Here is a 27,962-nt window from a genome sequence, read left to right on the forward strand (position 1 = left end):
ATCATTTCATACCAATACAGTTGTCGTTGGAATCTTTTTCATAGCCATTTCTACAGTTACAAGCATGTGATCCATCCAGATTTTGGCATATTTTATCACTTCCGCAAATAGTTGGGTTTGTGGTACATTCATTGATGTCCGTATCACAATTACTTCCAGTCCAACCAGACTTACACACGCATCCCGTGACTGGATCACACCTCTCCATACCTTGACCACAGCTGCATATGCTTTGGCAATTCACGCCATAGTTTGGAGGCTCACATGCTGTGAATCAAATAATCAAACTAAAATATATAGAATTAAATATTAACAGATGTCCAGAAGTTTTAAAAAAATATTAGGAAAAAGTAAGACAAGTTTTTCCCTTTTTTGAGAAAATACAAGTCGTTATAACTAAATACTACGTAATAGTTATATTGAGCATTGCAATTGAAATTCTCGGAAAATTTGCATTTTCATGTATTCTGGTAATATTAATTATTCTAAAATTGTGAAATTGGTTATTGACTGTCGGGTTGTTAATGTCCATAGTTGTTAAAGCATACATATCTTTTATTTTTTGTTGTGGAGATCAATTCCTTTGTATAAATTAAAAACAAAATTTATACATTTGTAATCAAGGAATAGTGAAATTATGTTTCGGTTACCATGTGGCGGTCTAAAGAAATACTTGTATAGATGCATCTTTGCTAGTCAAGGGTGACGATCCACGGTGTTCCTCTATTTACCCTTGGCTTATTTAGTAGCTTTCAATAGAATTGAAAAAGAGCGTGGATCGTCAGCCTAGGCTACCAAAGATGGTATTGACAGCAAAAGGCAAATTTTGCAGCTTTTTGACAAACGAAGTCACATCGTGCAACACAAGGCGGTAATGCAACTTGGTTTGGTCACGACTGTACATTTTCAAGAATTTCTATTTGTTACGATTCTTGGTGGACCAATTTCTACTAAAAATGGAAAAATTTTTTTAAAATATGTGGGATGCGCTAGCAATAATAGTTTGTAACGAGTAACGAGTAGGTCTTCCGTTCAATTTTTTAAACGATTCGATTAAAATATCAATGAAATTTCAGAATTCTCCCTCAACCATCTCCTTTTAGATAATGTATTCGATTGTCAATATCCTTTAAAATGCTTAACAAAGAGTTTTGCTTTTTCACATACAGCACATTAAAGATTTAAGATTTTAGTTCCCTAAAATCTCTAATTACGTCATCAATGGGTTTGGAAATGAGTTTTACAAACAGATATTGCTGCTATCAACAACTTTGCTTCAATAATGCATTACAAAATCTTGATCATTTTTAAGGTATGAGTAATAGAGTTTAGGAGTCTATTGGCCCCTAATTTAAGGGGCCAGCCCCTTTTTCTTGATTTTATACGAAAGGTCTTATGAATACTAACATTTTTTGTTCTTACATCCATCTAAAATTGTTGATCACTTTTGAGATACAAATGATTAAATATTTTAGGGGCCAGCCCTCTAGATCCTTAATGGGGACAGAAATTCGTGTTTTGATAAGTGGAATCAATTTAAATCATTTTTTCAAACATTTTCTCTTCTATGATGTCTAACAAAATATGTATACTTCTCTAGTTATTGTTCGTCAAAGTTAAAGTAATTTGGCCCCTAAAAATCCCTAATTACGTAATAGATGGGCGTGGCAATGATTTTTTCAAATAGATATTGGTACGATCAACAACTTTGCTTCTATAATGCATTACAAAATCTTTTTCGTTTTTAAGTTACTTGTAATAGAGTTTACGAGTGCCTTGGCCCCTAAAAAAAGGGGCCAGCCCCTTTTTCTTGATTTGTTTGAAAAGGTCTTAAAAATACAAATATTTTTTGTTCTTACACCCATGTAAAATTGTTGATCACTTTTGAGATACAAATGATTGAATATTTTAGGGGCCAGCCCTTTAGATCCTTAATGGGGACAGAAATTCGTGTTTTGATAAGTGGAATCAATTTAAATCATTTATTCAAACATTTTCTCTTCTATGATGTCTAACAAAATATGTATACTTCTCTAGTTATTTTTCGTCAAAGTTTAAGTACTTTGGCCCCTAAAAATACCTAATTACGTAATAAGTGGGCGTGGCAATGATTTTTTCTAATAGATATTGGTACGATCAACAACTTTGCTTTTATAATGCATTACAAAATCTTTATCGTTTTTAAGTTATTTGTAATAGAGTTTATGAGTGTCTTGGCCCCTAATTTAAGGGGCCAGCCCCTATTTCTTGATTTTGTTGAAAAGAACTTTTAATTATCTACCACTTTTGTTATATATGTTTTAACAAAATATCAACTCATAAAAAGATACAGATCAAAACGTATGAAAAATTTGATTCAAAATTCGTACCCAATTTTCGAGCCTAGGCGAGCTCATAGAAATGGCGCCACTGGCGCCAAAAAACTACATTGTGCACAACTTCTACCTATCCTGAAAATTTCATATTCCTATCTCTGATAGTCTTTGAGTTTATGTCTGCACAAAATTAGTCGTAAAAACTTACAAAATCGGCCGTAAATCGGAACCGGAAGTGCCGATTTCAAAATTTAAAAACACTTCTAGAATTATGACCACTGGCAATCATCTGAGAAAAAATGGTCGAAATCGGCCGAATAGTTTTTGAGAAATCGCGTGCACAAAATTCGTGGAAAAAAATAATAATAATAACTAGACACGATCTCGTTGCGAGCAACGAGGAGGTCTTCCGCTCGATTTTTAGAATGAAATATGACATCATCGAATTTGATTTTCGACAACAAAACATGTTAATGACAAGTGAAAAGCTGTCAATGTGACAGCAAACCGGGTTTTCTTCTATGTAAACTGTGTCCATAATCCATGTCAACCCTTATCCAGTGAAATGGAGTACCCTACATGTATATGCAACATTTTGCCAAAAAATGACTAAGTTCAAAAGCTAGTATTTTTTTCATAATTTATCGGAAATCAAAATCCTAGCAATATGCACACCTCTGATATACCGGTATGTACAATTGATCTGCAAAAGAACAACTTCATATCTTGAGAACTGTTGGAGGAGTCATCCGTACAATGAGGGTACCCTATATGCAATATTTTGCCAAAAAAATGACTAAGTTCAAAAGCTGGTATTTTTTCGATAAATTATCAGAAATCAAAATCCTAGCAATATGCACACCTCTGATATATGTACAATTGATCTGCAAAAGAACAACTTCCTATCTTGAAAACTGTAGGAGGAGTTATCCGTACAATGAGGGTACCCTTTTGGCAGCCGCCCACCCGCCCGCCATTTTCACCATTTTAATAACCGGATTTTTCCGTTGGAAAACCAGGTTAAAAAAGAAGTGAAGTACTATTGCTTTATTGTATCGCTTTTTATAAGTTCTCTTGCTTTTTTAAATACTTGCATTTCTTTCAATTAAGATAGAAAAGATCAAACTTGTTTACCTCTGGTCCCACAGAAACCCTAATTGGGTAACGCAAGAGAAAATCATTATATTGTTAGGAGATATAAACGTATTATACCTAATCTAGCTTTAATAACCTTTCACAAAATGGCTCTCATTAAAGGGCTATAGATAAAATATTTTAGAGCTCTTTGATCCCCTAATTTAAGGCAATCCCTTTTTCTCGGATTCAAATGAAAGGATGTTTAATTCTGAACACATTTTGTCAAAAAGTGTTTAGAAATTTGTTACCGTTCTAGAGATATATGAGAAAGAAGGTTTTAGGGGCCGGTCCCTGATCTCCTTTTAGGGGGCGTTTAACGAAATTTTGACGGTTGCATTTTGTTAAGAACATCATTTGGAACAACTTTTCTTCTGTACTGCATTACAAAATATTTTTCCTTTCTGAGATATGGGTGATCGAAATTTTGGACTTTTGGCCCCTAAAAACCCTTAATTACGAAACACATCATAAAATCATTACATTGCTTGAATACATAACTGTGAGATAAACATATTTGCTTCTATAATCTATTACAAAATATCCCTCGGTAATGAGTTGTTGGTAAAAGACTTTAGAGCCCTCTAGGTCCCTAATATTAGGGGCCAGCCCCTTTTTCTTGGTATCAAATGAAAGGTCATTTGATTTTAAAGACATTTTATTCAAAAAGTGTTCAGAAATTCGCTACCATTCTTGAGATATCTGAGACAGAATGTTTTAGGGGCTGGTCCCTTATCTCCTTTTTGGGGCCGCTGAACCAAATTTTTTAGGTTGCATGTTGTTAAATACATCATTTTGAGCATCTTTTCTTTTATACTGCATTTCAAAATATTTTTCCTTTTTGAGATATAGGTGATCAAAGTTTTGGACTTTTGACCCCTAAAAACCCCTAATTACGTAACATATGAGAAAATCGTTATACTGCTTGGCTTCATAACTGTAAGATAAACATATTTGCTTATATAATTTATTACAAAATATCCCACGGTAAAGAGTTATGGGTAAAAGACTTGAGAGCCCTCTAGGTCCCTAATTTGAGGGGCCAGCCCCTTTTTCTTGATATCAGCAGAAATGTCTTGTAAATATAAACTGTTTTTAAATTACATGTTTTAACAAAATATTTTCCAGAAAAGAGATAAAGAGAGAAAAGCACAAAAATTCACGTCGCTTTTTTAATGTCATTTTTTGAGCCATAGCGAGCTTTGGCGCCAGAAGTGCTAAACATACAAATCAACAATCATGCAAAACTTCAATCTTTCCTTACCTACCGTAAAAATTTTAGCTTAATATCTCTTATAGTTTACGAGAACAACAGAAGACAAAATACCCATATAAAAATTAGAAAAATCTCAATATCTCAAAAACGGATGTGACGTCATCAATACAAACAATTTCCAATCAAGTTCAGACAACTATCTATCACATCCTAAAATTTGATTGAAATCGGCCGAGCCGTTTCTGAGAAATCGCGTGCACAAAAAAAGGCAGAAAAATAATAATAATAATAGGGAAAAAGAAACAAAGCAATAACAATAAGGTCTTCCGTTGGAAACGGAAGACCTTAATAAGAAATCGTACGAAAACTATAAGGTCTTCCGTTGGAATAAATAAATAAATAAAATGGATCTAACTCAGGAAAAAGCCGATAGAAGCTGTGAAAATGATCAGTGGTGCAAAAAATAAGTCAACAATTATTTGCAAGTTTGTGTTTAACTGTAATAAATTTTGTGAGGGTGGTGGTCATTGTATTTTGAATATGAAACAGTCCGAAAGAGAGTAGAATATCTGTAAATATTTGGTAAAAAAATAAGTAACGTAAATCGACGTTCAGGGTTATCCTTACTGTAAACTAAGAAATACACGGTAAGAAAATGAAAACTTTAATGAACTAACTTATGATTCTCGAACAAATGTGTGCAAATAAGATGTTAAGTGGTTCAGTGCCATTTTAAATTGGAAGGAGAAAGGCACAAGAGACTAAGCATGATATAAAGATGGGGTATATCTATAAACTGTGCATGTTTAATCTTGACGTCATGTTTTGAACGTTACCGTGCGCCGTGGTGACAAAACATGTTGTTTTTAAAAAGGGGTAACAAAAATACCGTTTCATCAAATGGACTAAAACTTCGCATATCAATAACATAAGTGTTGGTGCACAGATTAATCTGTTAAGTATGACTTTCATGAAAAATATATGATAGACAGCCACATTGTCTTCGTATTTTTTGATTGACACTCGTACTAACATTTTTTGTTCTTACACCTATCTAAAATTGTTGATCGTTTTTGAGATACAAAGTACTGAAGCTTTGACGCAATATATCTAGAGAAGGAGACATATTTTGTTAAGCATTGTAGAAGAGAAAATATCTGTATTGATGATTCTAATCGATTCCATTAATCAAAACACCAATGTCTGTTCCCATTAAGGATCGAGAGGGCTGGCCCCTAAAATATTCTATCATTTGTAATTATAAAATGAACAACAATTCTAGATAAGTGTAAGAACAGAAAATGTTATAATTCGTGAGACCTTTCGAATGAACTCAAGAAAAAGGGGCTGGCCCCTTTAATTAGGGGCAAGACTGTCGTAAACTCTTATGTCTACTTCTCTAGTTATATTGCGTCAGAGTTTAAGTACTTTGGCCCCCAAAAAATCCCTAATTACGTAATAAATGGGCGTGGCAATGATTTTTTCTAATAGATATTGGTACGATCAACAACTTTGCATCTATAATGCATTACAAAATCTTTATCGTTTTTAAGTTATTTGTAATAGAATTAACGAGTGCCTTGGCCCCTAATTTAAGGGTCCAGCCCCTTTTTCTTGATTTCTTTGAAAAGGTCCCGCAAATACTAACAATTTTTGTTCTTACACCCATTTAAAATTGTTGATCATTTTTGAGATACAAATATTTGAGTATTTTAGGGGCCAGCCCTCTAGATCCTTAATGGGGACGGAAATTCGTGTTTTGATAAGTGGAATAGATTTAAATCATAAATTCAAACATTTTCTCTTCTATGATGTCTAACAAAATATTTCTACTTTTCTAGTTATATTGCGTCAAAGTTTAAGTACTCTGGCCCCTAAAAATCCCTAATTACGTAATAAATTGGCGTGGCAATGATTTTTAAATAAGATATTCGTACGATCAACAACTTTGCTTTTATAATGCATTACAAAATCTTTATCGTTTTTAAGTTATTTGTAATAGAGTTTAAGAGTGCCTTGGCCCCTAAATAAAGTGGCCAGCCCCTTTTTCTTGATTTTGCTGGAAAGAACTTTTGATTATCTACCACTTTTGTTATATATGTCTTAACAAAATATCAACTGATAAAAAGATATAAATCAAAACGTGTGAAAATGTTGAATGAAAATTCGTACCCAATTTTCGCGCCCAGGCGAGCTCCAAGAAATGGCGCAACAGGCATTAAACAACTACATGCTGCACAACTTCAAACTATCGTCTACCTATCCTGAAAATTTCATATTCATATCTCTTATGGTTTTTGAGTTTATAGCTGCACAAAATGGGTCGTCAAAAATTACAAAATGGCCGACAGTTCGGTACCGGAAGTGACTACGAAAAAATTAAGAAAAATGTATGAAGTTTAGATCACGCCCTAACATCTATGAAAAAATGGTTGAGATCGGTCAAATAGATTCCGCGAAATTTCGTGCACAAAATTTGGAAAAAAAATAATAATAACTAGATACGATCTCGTTACGAGTAACGAGTAGGTCTTCCGTTCAATTTTTAAACGATACGATTAAAATATCAATGGAATTTCAGAATTCTCCCTCAAACACTCCCATTCCGATAACGTATACGATTGTCAATATCCTTTAAAATACTTAACAAAGTGGTTTACATTTTCAAATATTGCATATTAAAGATTTAAGAGTTTAGTCCCCTAAAATCCCTAAGTATGTCATCAATTGGTTTGGAAATGAGTTTTACAAACTGATATTGTTACGATCAACAACTTTGTTTCTGTAATGCATTACAAAATCTTGATCGTTTTTAAGGTATGTGAAAAAGACTTTACGAGTGTCTTGGCCCCTAATGTAAGGGGCCAGCCCCTTTTTCTTGATTTCTTTCGAAAGGCCCCACAAATACTTACATTTTTTGTTCTTACACCTATTTAAAATTGTTTATTATTTTTTAGATACAAATGATTGAATATTTTAGGGGCCAGTCCTCTAGATCCTTAATGGGGGCAGGAATTTGTGTTTTGATTGATGGAATCGATTAGAATCATCAATGCAAGCATTTTCTCTTCTACAATGCTTAACAAAATATGTATCCTTCTTTAGATATATTGCGTCAAAGTTTTAGAACTTTGGCCCCTAAAAATCCCTAATTACGTAATAAATGGGCGTGGCCATGATTTTTCCTGATAGATATTGTTCCGGTCAACAACTTTGGTTCTATAATGCATTACAAAATCTTTATCGTTTTTAAGTTATCTATAATAGAGTTTACAAGTGTCTTGGTCCCTATTTAAAGGGGCCAGCCCTTTTCTATTGAATTCAATCGAAAGGTCTCGCAAATACTAACATTTTTTGTTCTTAGACCTATTTAAAATTGTTTATTATTTTTGAGATACAAATGATTGAATATTTTAGGCGCCAGCCCTCGAGATCCTTAATGGGGTCAGAAATTGGTGTTTTAATTGATGGAATCGATTAAAATCATCAATGCAAGCCTTTTCTCTTCTACAATGCTTTACAAAATATGTTTCCTTCTCTAGATATATTGCGTCAAAGTTTTTAGTCCTTTGGCCCCTAAAAATCCCTAATTACGTAACAAATGGGCGTGGCCATGATTTTTCCTGATAGATATTGTGAGGATCAACAACTTTGCTTCTATAATGCATTACAAAATCTTTATCGTTTTTAAGTTATTTGTAATAGAGTTTACGAGTGTCTTGGCCCCTAATTAAAGGGGCCAGCCCCTATTTCTTGATTTTGTTGGAAAGAACTTTTGATTATCTACCAATTTTGTCATTTATGTTTTAACAAAATATTAACTCATAAAAAGATACAGATCAAAACGTGTGAAAATTTTGAATCGAAATTCGAACCCAATTTTCGAGCCCAGGCGAGCTAAAAGGAATGGCGCCACTGGCGCCAAAAAACTACTTTGTGCACAACTACAATCTATGGTCTACCTATCCTGAAAATTTCATAATTATATCTCTGATAGTCTCTGAGTTTATGTCTGCACAAAATGGGTCGTAAAAACTTACAAAATCGTCTGTAAATCGGAACCGGAAGTGACGATTTCAAAATTTCAAAAACTTCTAGAATTATGACCACTGGCAATCATCTGTGAAAAAATGGTGAAAATCGGCTGAATAGTTTTCGAGATATCGCGTGCACAAAATTTGTGGAAAAAAATAATAATAACTAGATACGATCTCGTTACGAGTAACGAGTAGGTCTTCCGTTCAATTTCTAAACGATTCGATTAAAATATCAATGAAATTTCAGAATTCTCCCTCAACCACCTCCTTTTAGATAATGTATACGATTGTCAATATCCTTTAAAATGCTTAACGAAGAGTTTTGCTTTTTAACATACAGCACATTAAAGATTTAAGATTTTAGTCCCCTAAAATCTCTATTTACGTCATCAATGGGTTTGGAAATGAGTTTTACAAACAGATATTGCTGCTATCAACAACTTTGCTTCTATAATGCATTACAAAATCTTGATCATTTTTAAGGTATGAGTAATAGAGTTTAGGAGTCTATTGGCCCCTAATTTAAGGGGCCAGCCCCTTTTTCTTGATTTTATACGAAAGGTCTCATGAATACTAACATTTTTTGTTCTTACATCCATCTAAAATTGTTGATCACTTTTGAGATACAAATGATTGAATATTTTAAGGGCCAGCCCTATAGATCCTTAATGGGGACAGAAATTCGTGTTTTGATAAGTGGAATCAATTTAAATCATTTTTTCAAACATTTTCTCTTCTATGATGTCTAACAAAATATGTCTACTTCTCTAGTTATTTTTCGTCAAAGTTTAAGTACTTTGCCCCTAAAAATCCCTAATTACGTAATAAATGGGCGTGGCAATGATTTTTTCAAATAGATATTGGTACGATCAACAACTTTGCTTCTATAATGCATTACAAAATATTTATCGTTTTTAAGTTACTTGCAATAGAGTTAACGAGTGCCTTGGCCCCTAAAAAAAGGGGCCAGCCCCTTTTTCTTGATTTGTTTGAAAAGGTCTTAAGAATACAAATATTTTTTGTTCTTACACCCATGTTAAATTGTTGATCATTTTTGAGATACAAATGATTGAATATTTAAGGGGCCAGCCCTCTAGATCCTTAATGGGGACAGAAATTCGTGTTTTGATAAATGGAATCAATTTAAATCATAAATTCAAACATTTTCTCTTCTATGATGTCTAACAAAATATGTATACTTCTCTAGTTATTTTTCGTCAAAGTTTAAGTACTTTGGCCCCTAAAAATCCCTAATTACGTAATAAATGGGCGTGGCAATGATTTTTTCTAATAGATATTGGTACGATCAACAACTTTGCTTCTATAATGCATTACAAAATCTTTATCGTTTTTAAGTTACTTGTAATAGAGTTTATGAGTGTCTTGGCCCCTAATTTAAGGGGCCAGCCCCTATTTTTTGATTTTGTTGAAAAGAACTTTTGATTATCTACCACTTTTGTTATATATGTTTTAACAAAATATCAACTCATAAAAAGATACAGATCAAAACGTATGAAAAATTTGATTCGAAATTCGTACCCAATTTTCGAGCCTAGGCGAGCTCATAGAAATGGCGCCACTGGCGCCAAAAAACTACATTGTGCACAACTTCAACCTATGGTCTACCTATCCTGAAAATTTCATATTCCTATCTCTGATAGTCTCTGAGTTTATGTCTGCACAAAATTAGTCGTAAAAACTTACAAAATCGGCCGTAAATCGGAACCGGAAGTGCCGATTTCAAATTTTAAAAAAACTTCTAGAATTATGACCACTGGCAATCATCTGAGAAAAAATGGTCGAAATCGGCCGAATAGTTTTCGAGAAATCGCGTGCACAAAATTCGTGGAAAAAAATAATAATAATAATAATAATAACTAGATACGATCTCGTTACGAGTAACGAGTAGGTCTTCCGTTCAATTTTTAAACGATAGCATTAAAATATCAATGAAGTTTCAGAATTCCCCTCAACCACTCCCTTTCAGAAAATGTAAACGATTGTCATTATCCTTTAAAATGCTTAACAAAAAGTTTTGCTTTTTCTCATACAGAACATTAAAGATGTAAGATTTTTGTCCCCTAAAATCCCTAATTACGTCATCAATGGGTTGGGAAATGAGTTCTACAAACTGATATTGTTACGATCAATAACTTTGTTCCTACAATGCATTACAAAATCTGTATCGTTTTTAAGTTATCTGTAATAGAGTTTACGACAGTCTTGGCCCCTAAATAAAGGGGTCAGCCCCTTTTTCTTGAGTTCATTCGAAAGGTCTCACGAATTATAACATTTTTTGTTCTTACACTTATCTAGAATTGTTGTTCATTTTATAATTACAAATGATAGAATATTTTAGGGGCCAGCCCTCTAGATCCTTAATGGGGACAGACATTGGTGTTTTGATTAATGGAATCGATTAGAATCATCAATACAGATATTTTCTCTTCTACAATGCTTAACAAAATATGTCTTCTTCTCTAGATATATTGCGTCAAAGCTTTAGCACTTTGGCCCCTAAAAATCCCTTATTACGTAATAAATGGACGTGGCAATGATTTTTTCTGATAGATATTGTAACGATCAACAACTTTGCTTCTATAATGCATTACAAAATCTTTATCGTTTTTTCGTTATCTGTGATAGAGTTTACGAGTTTCTTGGCCCCTAATTTAAGGGGCCAGCCCCTTTTTCTTGAGTTCATTCGCAAGGTCTCACGAATAATAACATTTTTTGTTCTAACACCTATCTAAAATTGTTTTTCATTTTTGAGATACAAATGACTGAATATTTTAGGGGCCAGCCCTATAGATCCTTAATGGGGACAGAGATTGGTGTTTTGATTAGTGGAATTGATTATTATTATTAAGAGAGACATTTTCTCTTCTACAATACTTAAGAAAATATGTCTCCTTCTCTAGATATATCGTGACAAAGTTTAAGTACTCTGGCCCCTAAAAAACCCTAATTACGTCATAAATGGGCGTGGCAATGATTTCTTCTGATAGATATTGTAACGATAAACAACTTTGCTTCTATAATGCATTACAAAATCTTTATCATTTTTAAGTTATTTATAATAGAGTTTACGAGTGTATTGGCCCCTAATTTAAGGGGCCAGCCCCTTTTTCTTGATTTCGTTGAAAAGAACTTTTGATTTTCTACCACTTTTGTTATATATGTTTTAACAAAATACCATCTGATAAAAAGATACAGATCAAAACGTATAAAAATTTTGGATAAAAATTCGTACCCAATTTTCGTGCCCAGACGAGCTCCAAGAAATGGCGCCACTGGCGTTAAACAAAATAATAGTGCACAACTTCAGACTATAGACTACCTATCCTGAAAATTTCATAGTCATATCTCTGATAGTTTCTGAGATCAGCTCTGCACAAAATAGGTCGTAAAAAACTACAAAATGGCCGATAAATCGGTACCGGAAGTGACGACAACAAAAATTTCAAAAACATATAAAATTCAGATCATGACTAATCATCTCTGAAAAAATGACTGAAATCGGCTGAATAGTTTTCGAGAAATCGCGTGCACAAAATTTGGAAAAAAAAATAATAATAATAATAACTAGATACGATCTCGTTACGAGTAACGAGTAGGTCTTCCTTGCGATTTTTGTTGTAAACCATACCATGAATAATCGATATTATTTCAGAATTATCCCCCCCCCCCACACTTTCAGATAATGTATACAAATCCCTTATTACGTAATAAATGGCTGTGGCAATGAGTTTTCCAGATGAATATTGCTACAATCAACAACTTTGCTACTATAATGCATTACAAAATCTTAATCGTTTTTATGTAATTTGTAATAGACTTTACGAGTCTCTTCCCCCCCCCCCCCAAAAAAAGGGGCAAGTCCCTTTTTCTCGATATCTTTGAAATGGTCATAAGAATACTAACAATTTTTGTTCTTACACCCATCCAAAATTGTTGATCATTTTTGAGATACAAATGTTTGAATATTTTAGGGGTCAGCCCTATAGATCCTTAATGGGGACAGATATTCGTGTTTTGATAATAGGAATCGATTTAAATCATAAATTCAAATACTTTCTCTTCTATGATGTCTAGCAAAATATGTCTACTTCTCTAGTTATATTGCGTCAAAGTTTAAGTACTTTGGCCCTTAAAAATCCCTAATTACGTAAAAAATGGGCGTGGCAATAATTTTTTCTAATAGATATTGGTACGATCAACAACTTTGCTTCTATAATGCATTACAAAATTTTTATCGTTTTTAAGTTATTTGTAATAGAGTTAATGACTGCCTTGGCCCCTAATTTAAGGGGCCAGCCCCTTTTTCTTGATTTCTTTGAAAAGGTCTTAAGAATACTAACATTTTTTGTTCTTACACCGATTCAAAATTGTTGATCATTTTTGAGATACAAATGTTTGAATATTTTAGGGGCCAGCCCTCTAGATCCTTAATGGGGACGGAAGTTCGTGTTTTGATAAGTGGAATCGATTTAAATCATAAATTCAAACATTTTCTCTTCTATGATGTCTAACAAAATATTTCTACTTTTTTAGTTATATTGCGTCAAAATCTAAGTACTCTGGCCCCTAAAAATCCCTAATTACGTAATAAATGGGCGTGGCAATAATTTTTTCTAATAGATATTGGTACGATCAACAACTTTGCTTCTATAATGCATTACAAAATTTTTATCGTTTTTAAGTTATTTGTAATAAAGTTTAAGAGTGCCTTGGCCCCTAATTTTTGGGGCCAGCCCCTTTTTCTTGATTTCGTTGGAAAGAACTTATGATTATCTACCACTTTTGTTATATATGTGTTTACAAAATATCAACTGATAAAAAGATATAGTTCAAAACGTATGAAAATTTTGGATAAAAATTCGTACCCAATTTTCGTGCCTAGGCGAGCTCCAAGAAATGGCGCCACTGGCGTAAAACAAAATAATAGTGCACAACTTCAGACTTTAGACTATCTATCCTGAAAATTTCATAGTCATATCTCTGATACTTTCTGAGATCAGCTCTGCACAAAATAGGTCCTAAAAAAACTACAAAATGGCCGATAAATCAATACCGGAAGTGACGACAACAAAAATTTCAAAAACATATAAAATTCAGATCATGACTCATAATCTGTGAAAAAATTGCTGAAATCGGCTGAATAGTTTTCGAGAAATCGCGTGCACAAAATTTGGAAAAAATAATAATAATAATAAGAAACAGTACGAAAACTATAAGGTCTTCCGTTGGAAACGGAAGACCTTAATAAGAAACAGTACGAAAACTATAAGGTCTTCCGTTGGAAACGGAAGACCTTAATAATAAGAAACAGTACGAAAACAATAAGGTCTTCCGTTGGAAACGGAAGACCTTTACTAGATACGATCTCGTTACGAGTAACGAGTAGGTCGTCCGTTCAATTTTTTTAAACGATACCAATAAAATATCAAAGAAATTTCAGAATTTCCACTCAACCCCTCCCTTTCAGATAATGTATACGATTGTCAATATCCTTTCAAATGCTTTACAAACAGTTTGCTTTTTTACATACAGCACATTAAAGATTTAAGATTTAAGTCCCCTAATATCCATAATGACGTCATCAGTGGGTGTGGCAATGGGGTTTACAAACTAATACTGTAACGATCAACAACTTTACTTCTATAATGCTTTACAAAATCTTGATCGTTTTTTAGGTATTTGTAAGAGACTTTACGAGTCTCTTGGCCCCTAATTTAAAGGACCAGCCCCTTTCCCTAGAATTCATTCAAAAGGTCCCACGAATACTAACATTTTTTGTTCTTACAACCACCTAAAATGGTTGTTCATTTTTGAGATAAAATGATTGAATATTTTAGGGGCCAGTCCTCTAGATCCCTAATGGGGACAGACATTGGTGCTTAATGGAATCGATTAGAATCATCAAGGCAAACATTTTCTCTTCCTCAATGCTTAACAAAATATCTCTCCTTTTCTAGATATATTGCGTCCAAGTTTAAGTACCTTGGCCCCTAAAAACCCTTATTACGCAATAAATGGGCGTGGCCTTGATTTTTTCTGAGAGATATTGTAACGATCAACAACTTTGCTTCTATAATGCATTAAAAAATCTTTAATGTTTTTAAGTTATTTGTAATAGAATTTACGAGTCTCTTCGCACCTTATTAAAGGGGCCAGCCCCTTTTTCTTGACTTCTTTGTAAAGGTCTTAAAAATACAAACATTTTGTGCTCTTACACCCACCTTAAATTGTTGTTCATTTTTGAGATACAAATGTTTGAATATTTTAGGGACCAGCCCTGTAGATCCCTATTGGGGACAGACATTGGTGTTTTGATAAGTGGAATTGATTTAAATCAGTAATGCAAACATTTTCTCTTCTATGATGTCTAACAAAATATGTCTACTTCTCTAGATATATTGCGTCCAAGTTTAAGTACTTTGGCCCCTAAAAATCCCTTATTACGTAATAAAAGGGCGTGGCAATAATCTTTTCTAACAGATATTGGTATTATCAACAACTTTGCTTCTATAATGGATTACAATATCTTAATCGTTTTTAAGTTATTTGTAATAGAGTTTACGAGTCTCTTGGCCCCTAAACAAGGGGCCAGCCCCTTTTTCTTGATTTCGTTGGAAAGAACATATGATTATTTACCACTTTTGTTATATATATTTTAACAAAATATCAACTGATAAAAAGATAAAGATAAAAAAGTATGAACAATTTGAATAACAATTCGTACCCAATTTTCGTGCCTAGGCGAGCTCCAAGAAATAGCACCACTGGCGTAAAACAACACAATAGTGCACAATTTCAAACTATAGAATACCTATCCTGAAAACTTCATAGTCATATCTCCGATAGTTTCTGAGATCAACTCTGCATAAAAAAGGTCGTAAAAATGTGCAAAATGGCCGATAAATCTGTACCGGAAGTGACGACAGGAAAATTCTAAAAACTGTATGAAGATTATCTCAAGTCTTATCATGTGTGAAAATATGGTTGAAATCGGTCGAATAGTTTTCGAGAAATCGCGTGCACAAAATTTGTGGAAAAAAATAATAATAATAATAAGAAATCGTACGAAAACTATAAGGTCTTCCGTTGGAAACGGAAGACCTTAATAATAATAATAAGAAACAGTACGAAAACAATAAGGTCTTCCGTTGGAAACGGAAGACCTTAATAATAAATAATAATGATAAGAAACAGTACGAAAACAATAATGTCTTCCGTTGGAAACGGAAGACCTTAATAATAATAAGAAACAGTACGAAAACAATAAGGTCTTCCGTTGGAAACGGAAGACCTTAATAATAATAAGAAACAGTACGAAAACAATAAGGTCTTCCGTTGGAAACGGAAGACCTTAATGATATGTAACATACCTGAACAAGTCGTTCTATCGTCGTTTAATGAATAACCAGCATAACAAGAGCATATGTAGGAACCATTAAGGTTTTCACAATCCTGTGAACAGACTCCTCCCATCTTGCACTCATCAATATCTAGTAAATATTATACTGTGTTTTAGAAACAAATCTCACATTAAGTGGCAGAAAAGGAGAATTTGTATGGTCTTAAAAATGATATGATACCTTAAAGATAATATGTGCAGACAATGAATATAATATACATGTATGGTGAAATACATTTAAATACATGGTGACTATTTTTTTAATTCTAATTTTTATAAAGACAATATCCCATTTATTTAAAATTAAAATCAATTCAATAAATCTTTATGATTAATAGTACCAAAAATTTAGGCGATTTAAAGTTAAGAAAGTTAGATCGTTTAAATATTACCTGTACAATTTTCGCTATCCTTCAATTCATATCCATTCTTGCATATGCATACAGGCCTTGCGTCGGAATCGTTATTACATGCGTATTCACAATTTAATCCAGGACAGTTACTTGTTCCTAAAACATACCCAAAATAAACAATTATCATTTATAGTTGAACAGCCATGAATAATTCTTTTTTCATTGGATATTTTTTTAAAATATCAGGCTGATTAAAAGTTTAAAATAAATATTTTTTACATGTACCTGTGCATGTTTTGTTGTCACTGTTTAGTATATATCCGCTGATACAAGAGCATTCAAAAGACCCTGCACTGTTAGTACAGAGCTGTTCACACCCAGAGGTACTCTCCGTACATTCATCGATATCTATTAGAGAACAAAATCAAAAATGACATCGAATGTCTTGAACCTTAAAGCAAACAAATCAACTTTGTTTTCTAATTCAATATAAAAAAACCCCTAAATCTTACCTTGACATATACTTCCAACTTTCCTAAATCCACGATTACAGTTGCATTCAAAGCTGCCTTCACTATTAACACAGTATTCCGTCGCATCGTCGCAGGTATTGGATGTTGTACTATTACATTCATTTATATCTGCAAAATGATAAAGTAAACATATTACATACGTATTATATATTAATTTAACGTACTATGTATATTCCAAGAAAAAGTAATCGAATTGAATCCTTGACAATTTAAACTTTAATGGTCTTATGGATCATTTTTTACCTTCACATTTTTCATCTACTATTTTATACCCCGGTGGACAATCGGAACAATTGTATCCTCGCCCTAATACTGCTTCATCTTCAGCCTTTATATCTACACAGGTTCTACCTAAGGCACATGGAGTTGCAGCACAGCCATCGGTATCGTTCTCACAGTCCCGTCCTGTAAACAATCACGCCAAAATAAACAAGTTCAATGTTTATAAATTCTGAAATAAGTGCTTAAATTAAGATATAAACGCTTTTAAGAATTATTAATTTCTTCAGTGTTTTTGTTTTTTACAAACTGCCAAATCTTCGGTGATATTTTACTTCATAAATAGAAAGCATTTTTAAATATACACATAACGATATACATCTAATAACATTGAGTACAAAAATCAAATAAAAACTTTAAAAATGTGTCCATGAAACAAACCTGAGTATCCAATGGTACAGTTGCAGGCCGCGTATTTAAACATATCACTGGTAGACGTCCGCGTGGTGTTGTAATCACATGTCCCGTGGTCATTACAACCAGAACAGAGGACAATAGCCACGTCTATGGGAGCCGCCTCTTCTCCTTTATCATCCACAACAGTAATGCTGAAAATGTGTAATCAGATATTTTATGACAAAACTCAGATAGAATTGCTCTATTAACTAAAAGTTCATTTTTTTTTACACATTACCGACATATTTATGCATGCTGGCATATAATTCAATTAAGCGTTGACTTATTGTTTTTGGGGTTTTCTGGCAACATATATTTAGTATGCATAACAGAACACGTGTTTCTCATTAAAAAGAATTCCACGATAAAATGAATACCGTTTATTAAAAATATACATACCTTATGTTTGTAACACTGTCATCTTGGGGTGTCCATCTAGCTATACCACTATTATTATTAAAGGAGAATCCAGGAGGTTGCTGAATTATCCTGTATACGAACGTCCCATCATCGGTAGCATTGAATTTAAGTTCCACAGATCGGTTAACTTGTGCATTGATCTGCGAGTCACCACTGATCTGCGGAGACTCATTTTCTTAAAGAAGAATTTCAAATATTAGTTATCATGAAGCATCATATAAACAAACAAGGTCAGAATAAACGTCATTACATGTAATCTAATCTGTGAGACTGATATCACGTTTGCAAAAGTTTTCTTTGGATAACGAATTACAAATTACCTAAAGTTGCTGTATCACGTGCAGAAGTCTCTGCATCATCCCCTGAAGATTTGGCCAAGGATTCGTCACCTGTAGCAAGGTAATCAAATATACAGGCCTGTGAGGCACTGGCACCACCACATACTTCTCTGGATCTGTTGACTTTGTCCTGTGGTTGTTCGTCGATGTAGAATGGCACGAATTCTGGGTGCGTGTAATTAGCATGAGACAGCCCAGTATCATAGTGAAAGTACGATGTGTTGCTGTTAATCGACCCTGTTCAAATTTAAAACACATTTTGTCATTTTATCATATTGTCCTAATCATTGATTTTCTTCACTTAAACAATTTTTATATATCAATCTAATCAATGTGCAACTTTAAGATCTGGCAACTTAATTTTCATTTGATAAAAATTTTTGTTAAATGATATTCGTGAAAAAAGTGGCAAAATGTGTATCATCGACAATACGAATAGGGAAGTTATGAAAATACTCACAAAGTTGTCCAAAATTTTCGTATATTTTTCGTTCGGAATTTACTGCACTACCATACAGTATAGTGTTATTAGGAAGAACAAAATCATTGGTGGAGTTTCCATCGAAATTTCCCATCAATCCTACCACTTTGCCATTATATCTTTCATCTACCATCGTTTCCGATGTAAGAAATCGGACGCCCAAACTAATTTTGATGGTAATTGCTGCAATGAAAGTTTAAGATTACAAAAAGTACTGTTTTGATAAATATTGATTGTTACTATCTAAATATAATTTATTCATTGTTGAAAAACGTAGCATAATTCTCAGTTTAACTTGATGAATTATATGCACAGTTTCATCAAGAACAAAAACAAATACTCGTTGTAATTTACAATTGAAAAAAAATTGTCCTGCTAAATTGGTCCAAAAACCCCGACGTTTGCAAAATCAGTTGATGTTTTTTAAGTTATCTCTACTGATTGTTATTATGAAACGAACGACATCAACACATTTGTTAAAATAAAAACTATTTTAGACATATTTGTTTTTAAGCCTAATTCTGTCTTAACTCAAACATAATTTGCTTACTGCTATCAAAATTAAAGGTATGAGTATGCAAAAATGAGAAAGAAAAAGGGCGTAAAACTTGACAACTTTCATAACATAGTTTATTCTTATTCATTTAAGTTTTAAATTTTTATCTAATTTAAACCTATGATTTTCCTGATAACATGTTTTGTTTATTATGATACAAACAACAACGAAACAAATGTAAAACTGGCATCACTATTAGATAAAAAAGTCTTTGACCGTAAGATTTTAGAAATACCGGTAGTATGCTTAATACCTTTATAATGAAGCGATGGACATTATAATTTTGATAAAGATGGTATGTAAATTGAACATAAGATTCATGAAAACGTATGTTTAATATCGCGATAATGAAGCAAAGGACAAAATAACATTGGTTGTACTAGAATCGGTTTAGTTTAGCACTTGCATTAGCATTTTTCAAATGTAAATCGATTGAAAAAGTATGATAGAGCAAAGAATTACCATTACTATACACCTTTTCTAAGAAAAAGTTGATGAATCCATTTTTTTTTCAATTGGGACACTTACCGCTTTGAACAAAGGATGCCACCACTGTTCCATTATCTTTGGACAATGTCATGTTGATTGTTCTTAACACAAAATCAGGATTATTGTCTATTTCTGTTGTTACATCTCTACCATTTGCACGCACGTACATCTCTATAAGTTAAAAATATAAGTTTGTGAATTTTTAGAATTATGGTTATGTTTTGTCCACATGTATTTTCCATAAATTCATTATATTAAAAGTCTTTCTTCTTACTATCTCTGTTTCTTGACATTTCCACTTGAACGATTGAACCTGTATGATCCTTGGCTACGAAAGCACTGAATATTGTCGCGTTTATTGTTGTGCCATTGGCAGTAGTTGCTAAATCTGTTCGGGCTTGGAGTTCAAACTGTGTGCCATTGTGGTCTATTTTCATCATTGTGTATTCACCGTAACCATTAAAAGTGTATTGTCCACCGTCTAAAGTGTTGATATGCGGATCTCCCCAGAACCAGGCTAAAACATTCAAAGTTTAGCAACGATTTCCCAATGTTTGCCTTTTATCCCAAACATATGTCATTAAAACAGAAAGATGAAGTTACTTTGTAGTTTGTATTCTAAATGTATCAATATCATTCAATGCTCCAATTCATAAAAAAATGCAAGATATACCAAATATTGTTACTGGTGTATTTTAAAAATCGCAACCTATTAAAAAACTGACCTGTTCTCACTGGGATAAACCTTGAACAGAAAAAGGGCCTAGGTCTATAGGTGTAATACCAATTGCAGTGTCCAGATGCACAGCAGGCCTCTTTTGGTCTCTGGTTCTCTATATAATAGTCTGCAGGTTGGAAAAACGGATTTGCCGAAAGGGTAGAACCCGCATCAGGAATTCGCCTTATTAATGGGCCTAATGAGAAGAATCCGAACACTGAGTAACAACACTCCTGTGGAAAGAAAAACGTGTAAATTTGTTTGTAATAATTCCCATTTCCGTAATTTTTGTAATCCAATTCTTTACACTAGAAAACCGTATCAATTTAAGATATTTATTAATAAGTAATATCTAAATGTATATTATTTAACATATCAGTGTATATGTACACTGATAATTAAGCATGAAGCAAATGTTCAACCTACCAAGGTGGTTCCGAATGTAAGCGAAACATAGCATGCCATGCCTGGCTCAGTCCGATATAAAGCAAACTGGAACCCGAAAAATCTCATGGCTGTACCAGTACATGGACATGTTAACCACCATGCATTTGGTCTTCTAGACAAGGTTTGTCTTGAATACCAGCTGTAGCACTCTTTCTCGAGTGGATTAATCTTAATGTTATCATCTGTCAATTTCTGAACCCAGAATCCGTTATATCCTGGATAAATTAAACGATTATATTATTTTTTTTTAAAAATATCCTTTTTATGTTCTTTTTATTAAAAAAAATAATTAATCTTAAAAATGTACATGTAGTATGTTTATTTTTTTTCAAATGCGTTCATACCAGTATTTCCGGGAACAGATGACATTCTAAATGCAGCATTTTTCCACGAATATGTATTTTTGCCCCTGAACGCTTTGTATCTGTGGCCAATTGAGACGTGACTTCCTTGTAGAACTTCAATATTGATGTTCATATAGTTTGTTACGCTAAATAAATTTTGGCCATCCGAAACTATAAGTATTTGGAATGAAACTCTCTAAAAAGGAAAAGGCATATAAACGAGTTTGGCTTTAATAAGTATACATTTTGACAATATCATTTGACCTCAGTTTTTAAATAAGAAAAACAGCATTTTGAGATTTTTTGCAAATTGTATACCTTTGAATTGTCAATATAAAATGCCATATTGCTCCATGTCGCCTTGAAGACAATCGACGAACGAAACGTTTTAAAATCCTTAAATGTGTCATGGATTATTTTGTCAACTTTGCTCAAAATCCCCGCATCATTTTTGTTTTCACTGTAAGATATGGAAGATTAATGTCACTCATGGACGTTATTGAAATATTGCTTCATTGTCAGATTAGAACTTCAATCTCGACAATTGAGTTTTTGCGTTCGAGAAAGGACTGTTTTTTATAAGGCAAATTTATTTGAAGTACAGCACCAATCAGGCCCAACCTAACAGAAAGTAAACACAGACTAAACCCTCTAGAGCAGTCCAGAGGAAACCCAAAGGAAACCCAGAGTAAACCCAGAGTAAACACATAGAGTAGACCCCGATTAGAGTAGACCCCTGAGGAAGATGCTACATGTGTATTTAGAATTTACAAGGGGTGGGGATAACAGGCAGAAAGATAATCAAATGAAAGACGGGCCTGCTTCACATTTCAATGTTTAAAGAGGACCTCAAAAACAAACCATTAGTAAACCTAAAGTTAGCCCCGAGTGGACCAAAAGTAAACCCCAACTGGACACGGATTTTCAAAACGTTAAATCAAAGTAAACCACAAGTAAACCCCAAAAGTAAACCCACGATTAAGGTTGTGGTATTTTCTGGTGTTAGGTTGGGTTTGAACGGTACTGTACTTCTAAAAATATACAAGATACAAAAACACAAAGCACCCAAAAACAAACAAAACAAAACAAAAAAAGATTAAAGAAACATTATGAAATACAGAGTATCTATAGTTATCCATCTATTCATCTCAACAATGCCTTATCAACTGAAAAAGGTTTGTGAACTAAGATTTTTAGATTCAGGAGAGGTTTCTTTTAATTCTCTCTCCAAAACTAAAAAATCTTGCACAATTATGTAATTCTATATTTTCATTTTTTTTAAATGAGAGATTTCCGCCCGCTGTCCATAGGGTGATATCACTAAATACAGCATTTCTAAACATTTTTATGAAAAATATAGTTCTCGTTTGATTTTTAACTCCTTTCAATGAATACCATTATACCATCCCTGAGAGAGCTGTTTATATTTCAGTTGTATGGAAGTATATTTATCAATTCACGTTACATAAAAAAAAACCAAAATACAAAAATTTACCGTGATGGCCTGAACGTACACTACTACACTTATCTTACCTGCAAAACGATGGTACAATGTAAAAACAAAAAGAGTTGAAATGCACATGACCTACACAAAATGTTCCTTCTAATAATAAGACAACTGCAAACCTTAAAACACAAATCTGGTTAGAGGTTCATGAAGTATATTTTGATATAAAAATCAAAATTTCAAATATAATGTACAAGTAAATGATTATTTTCAAACATTGCAAACGAGCTAAATCTGCATTTTTTTAATAGTATGCAAACAAATCCACTGATGAAAAAAAATACATTCGAAATATTTGATATTGATTTTTTTGGCTGCAAATCAAATCATTTTGGAAGCAAATTCTTGTTAGGTAAAGTATGTATTAAATTGACTATTTAACAGTTTTTCACTAGACGATAATAATTCCATAAAAGGTGTGTTTGATCAATGATGTAGAAATATTGCAAATATGAAACAAATGATCTAGAAACTAACCTGTACAAATATAATATTACATCATAAAAGGAATGTAACAAGACTCAACGAATTGATAACAAAGTATGAGTTCTTACAAATGTACTTGTATATGTTAAATCCAATCAAATAAATAACATAAAAATAAAACATACATATTTCAAACCTTTTGTAAACATTGTAGTATACTGCTGAATCACTTCCATGAGTCATTAGGTCGAACCAGTATGGACAAATAATTTTACGCTCCATCAAATTTATCGAATCCATCTCTTCAATTGAAAAACTATTATATCTGTCTCCCAATCCAATGATACCGTTTGTTCCAATCTAAATAAAATTGATTTTAATTTTGTTTTAAGTTGCAAATCTCTTTCAATATACTTAAAAACAACAATTTTTGGTAAGTATTTTTAAGCGCTCGTAAAATTTAATAATATGTGGCCAACTCTTGTTAATCATAACTCATATAAAGAGTAAAATCGTTTAATTTTCCCCAACAAAAGGTTCGGAAGAAAAACATGTCATTCTTTCAAACATGACGTCACAAAATTGCGTCAGATTTCTTTGGTTTAATTAGATTTTATTTTGACGAATCGGAAAAGAGAGCGGGAATCTTACGTTTAAAAACTGTTTTATAGTCAAACGCAGACTCCAGATATAGTCGAACGAATTATTGAAAAATAACCCAAGGATAAACGACTCAACAATCAGATTATTCTTCAACTGAGATGGTTGAGAAAATGTAATCTTTAATTACATATTTACATGATGCAAGTACTTTGTTCTAAATTTACTTACGTAAACTTCATTAAAGCCATCTAATAAACCATTTCCGAACTGAAGCAATGTTGGCGAAATTAATGCTGGAGAGGTGACATCATCACCAGTCAAAACAGAATCACTAGCTTCTGCTCCAAAGGCAAGTGGCTCTGATCCATAAAATATGATGATATTAAAAATTACGCATATTTGTTTACAGTAGAGAATTCAGAGAAAAGAAATCCAATTAAATATGAAAAGTTCTTTCAAAAATTATCTATATCTATCCTTTTATCGGATAAAATGGCAAAGTATAAAATAATAAATATATACAACACACGTGTTGTATGTAAATGCCTCCTGAAATTACATGAAAAAGATTGAAGTACCATACAGGTTTATAATAATGTAAGTTCTTTACCATTTATTTGTGGTTCCAATGATAATGGCTCAACAGTTGTAGTTGTTTCAATTTCTGTTTCCATTACTGTGGTAATAAGTTCAAGCATTAAAGAATTCATCAAAATACGGAACGAATCTGATTCATCAAAATTGGCCCTGTCTCCAAAATTTAATATTTTTTAGACAGAGTCTAAGATATCATTTTTTTTTTTGCATTTCTAGTTTTCAATATTGATCTGTTGTTTAAAAATACAATTGGCTTTGGTTAAGCTTGTGTGAACCAGAAAGACCATGACGTTTACCCTGCATTATGAATAGAGTGACATGCTCACAATTTACACAATATGCATACTCGAGATACAGGGAACACTTTTTGGGACTTTCAGTATTTGTAGTTTACATTTACATTGTACTTTTATTAATTTTTACGAACAATCATTCAGAAAACACTGTTAGAAAATACGAGTAGACAATACCATCTTGTGATGCATTCAGTCATATGGAATTTTAACAAAAACACCAAACAGTTATTATATGCAATATACATATATATAAAACACGATATATATTTCAAGATAATTCGGTGAAAGGATTGTTTTACATAGTTAACCCTGATTAACATAATAAAATTTAAAACGTTACAAAATAAGTAATAAGAAACGACTCTTTTAACGAAATTGAATTTATTTATTTGTATCCATGATATTTTTGCGAAATTTTCTTTGTATCACTCTTTCATAACTTTGAAGTTTTACTACCATATATCATACAATCATTAATAATTAATACCCCGAATTTTTTTGGAGTCGTCTTGAAAGTTACTGGTTTTTACTTTAATTTCCTATGGGAGTTTGTTGGAAAAACGCTGAGATATCACATTTTTCTAATATTTTTTTGTATTTCTATATTACGATTTCTTTTTCTTTCGAATAAAAAAAAACTATTGTAAAAAGTAAATAACTTATGAAATTGAAAAAAAAAACTCATTGGCAAGTATATTGACCTCTTGTTATTCTTGTTTTTTTCAATGTGCAATCTTCTCAAATTTGCATATCGCGGTATACATATTGGTGTAGAGAAAGAATTTAATTAAAAGAAATAAAACAATAAGACAGCTTTATACATTTATCTATTTATTTTAAAATCTTTTTTTAAAACAATCCACAGCCGTCTCGAATTCTCGAGCGAGTTACACTAGTTCTTCTAATTAATGCATAAATGTAAAATCATACTGTTGTTGTGTTATTTTAATTAGAATTCTACCCAAATCATGTCATAAAAATAAAAATTTTAAAATGTATAAAGACATTAACCAAAAGAAATTCATTTCTTAGCTTCTACGACTGCATAAAAAAGATTGCGCAAAGTCTCACAAACTGTATTCGACCTCATTAAAATCAATTCCTCTATTATCTATTGATCAATCGTTAAAAATTAAAATTTGATATGTAGTATCAATCTTACTGTAAAGCTACACAGTAAGTTTCAAATCAAATAATCAAACAATGGCCAAAAATGTCTAAAAAAAAGTATTTGGAACAGAATAACCTTCCGACAGCGATAAATACTACAGGCAGTCCCCTCCGTTTTCATGAGTCTGGGAACAATAAAATAATATAAAGTCTAAAAAGCGCTTGCTTTGTAAAAGGAATTATGCGATTCAAAAGCGTTCTTTAACGTTAATCGTGGGTCTGGCATAACTACTCATAGTCATAATATTTAGAGCTAATCTTAATTATTACCGAACACTTAATTATATGCCAAATGATCCTATTTTCAAATACGATCAGATGGTGGCAATACGGATGACTTAGCAAGTGTGCACAGTACAATGCATAAACGTGTCAGGAAGACATTGAAAATGTTTGTTAATTTGTTATGCTTTTTTTACATTAGAAAAAAACATACAAAAATTGTCAAGATGAAATACCTATCATTTATTGGATATGCAGATGACTTTATTGAATAAATTTGAATCACTATTGTTTATATGATTCTATTTTAAAACAAAAATAATAAAAAAAAAATTGTTATGTCTCGATATGGGCATTTTTAAAACTACGTACTGTTTTCACACGTTGTTCCATTGTATCCAGGAACACATTTGCACTGGAAGTGGTTGACCTGGTCTATACAGGTTCCGTTGTTTTGACAGAGATCTTGAGAGCAGTCATCAATATCTGCAATTTCAAAAACGAATGCATACACAAAAATTCACAGTATCAGATCCGTTTTCAACGGCGTTGATGTAAAGTAATAAATTCAACGTTTTCAGTATCTCATATAGTCGTTATGTGTAAAAGATATCTAACAATCACAACAAACATTTTCCAAAAAAAAAAAGAACCCAAAACAATTTTTTCTGTATAAAGGCATCTGTAGGACAACGTAGCACTTGTAGAACTTACTGTTTTCACAATTTGTTCCATTAAATCCCGCAACACAGTTGCACTGGAAGCCAATGACATCGTCTGTACAGGTTCCGTTGTTTTGACAGGAATCTTGGAAGCAGTCATCAATATCTGCAATTTCAAGAGCGAATGAATACTCCAGATTCAACAGTATCAGACCCGTTTTCAGCAGCATTGATGTAAAGTAATAAATTCAACGTTTTCAATATCTCATATAGTCGTCAGATGTGAAAGATATCTATTGACCCCAACAAATTTACCAAAACTTTTAACACGAACCCCACATATCCGTTTTGAGTATACATTTTAAACCCATCCTTGCATATTTAGTTCTGAGAAGAGGGAAAATGTAGCATTTGTACAACTTACTATTTTCACAATTTGTTCCATTGTATCCTGCAACACAACCACATTGGTAGTCGTTGACCAGGTCTGTACAGGTTCCATTGTTTTGACAAGGTTCTGGCAGGCAGTCATTGATATCTTAAATCAATATCAAGTACAACCTCAATGAATACGGATAAAAAAGAATACCCACATTCCTCCGATTTATCTTTGGATGTACAAGTACATTTTGTACACTATCGATAGCATTCAAAGTAAAACGGAAAAGGTGATCAACTCACAAACCTTAATCACCCTACAAATAATTTGAATAATATGAAACTGAAAATTTCAATCTCATCTTTGCATTTTGTACTATTGAATCTGAAACAAATACCGTAATAGCAGTACTTACCGTTTTCACAGTTTGTTCCATTAAATCCAGGAACGCAATTGCAGTGGTAGTCGTTGACATAGTCTGTACAGGTTCCGTTGTTTTGACAGGGATCTGGAGAGCAGTCATCAATATCTGCAATTTGAAGAACGAATGCATACAGCAGAATCAACAGTATCAGAACAGTTTCCAACGGAATGGATGTTAACAAAAAAATCAACATTTTCAAT

The 27,962-nt window shown here is 32.6% G+C and overlaps 1 protein-coding gene across 1 annotated transcript in view; it reads right to left on the bottom strand.

The window, feature by feature from the left end:
- LOC105346803 (fibrillin-2) overlaps window positions 1-27,962 on the bottom strand; it is an 80,045-nt gene that overhangs the window by 36,779 nt on the left and 15,304 nt on the right. The window contains exons 26-48 of the mRNA XM_066085185.1: window positions 27,754-27,867; window positions 27,384-27,497; window positions 27,012-27,125; window positions 26,670-26,783; window positions 24,623-24,688; window positions 24,241-24,371; window positions 23,606-23,769; window positions 21,795-21,936; window positions 21,477-21,672; window positions 21,112-21,347; window positions 20,693-20,918; window positions 20,242-20,484; window positions 20,007-20,138; window positions 18,902-19,105; window positions 18,424-18,678; window positions 18,083-18,278; window positions 17,669-17,835; window positions 17,252-17,413; window positions 16,988-17,116; window positions 16,761-16,883; window positions 16,515-16,631; window positions 16,094-16,213; window positions 13-267 (exon numbers count right to left, since the gene is read on the bottom strand). Of these exons, the coding sequence (XP_065941257.1) occupies window positions 13-267; window positions 16,094-16,213; window positions 16,515-16,631; window positions 16,761-16,883; window positions 16,988-17,116; window positions 17,252-17,413; window positions 17,669-17,835; window positions 18,083-18,278; window positions 18,424-18,678; window positions 18,902-19,105; window positions 20,007-20,138; window positions 20,242-20,484; window positions 20,693-20,918; window positions 21,112-21,347; window positions 21,477-21,672; window positions 21,795-21,936; window positions 23,606-23,769; window positions 24,241-24,371; window positions 24,623-24,688; window positions 26,670-26,783; window positions 27,012-27,125; window positions 27,384-27,497; window positions 27,754-27,867 (3,720 nt within the window). The remainder of the gene's footprint in view (window positions 1-12; window positions 268-16,093; window positions 16,214-16,514; window positions 16,632-16,760; window positions 16,884-16,987; window positions 17,117-17,251; window positions 17,414-17,668; window positions 17,836-18,082; window positions 18,279-18,423; window positions 18,679-18,901; window positions 19,106-20,006; window positions 20,139-20,241; window positions 20,485-20,692; window positions 20,919-21,111; window positions 21,348-21,476; window positions 21,673-21,794; window positions 21,937-23,605; window positions 23,770-24,240; window positions 24,372-24,622; window positions 24,689-26,669; window positions 26,784-27,011; window positions 27,126-27,383; window positions 27,498-27,753; window positions 27,868-27,962) is intronic.

This window comes from Magallana gigas, chromosome 5 (assembly GCF_963853765.1).
Source record: "Magallana gigas chromosome 5, xbMagGiga1.1, whole genome shotgun sequence".
Lineage (NCBI taxonomy): Eukaryota > Metazoa > Mollusca > Bivalvia > Ostreida > Ostreidae > Magallana > Magallana gigas.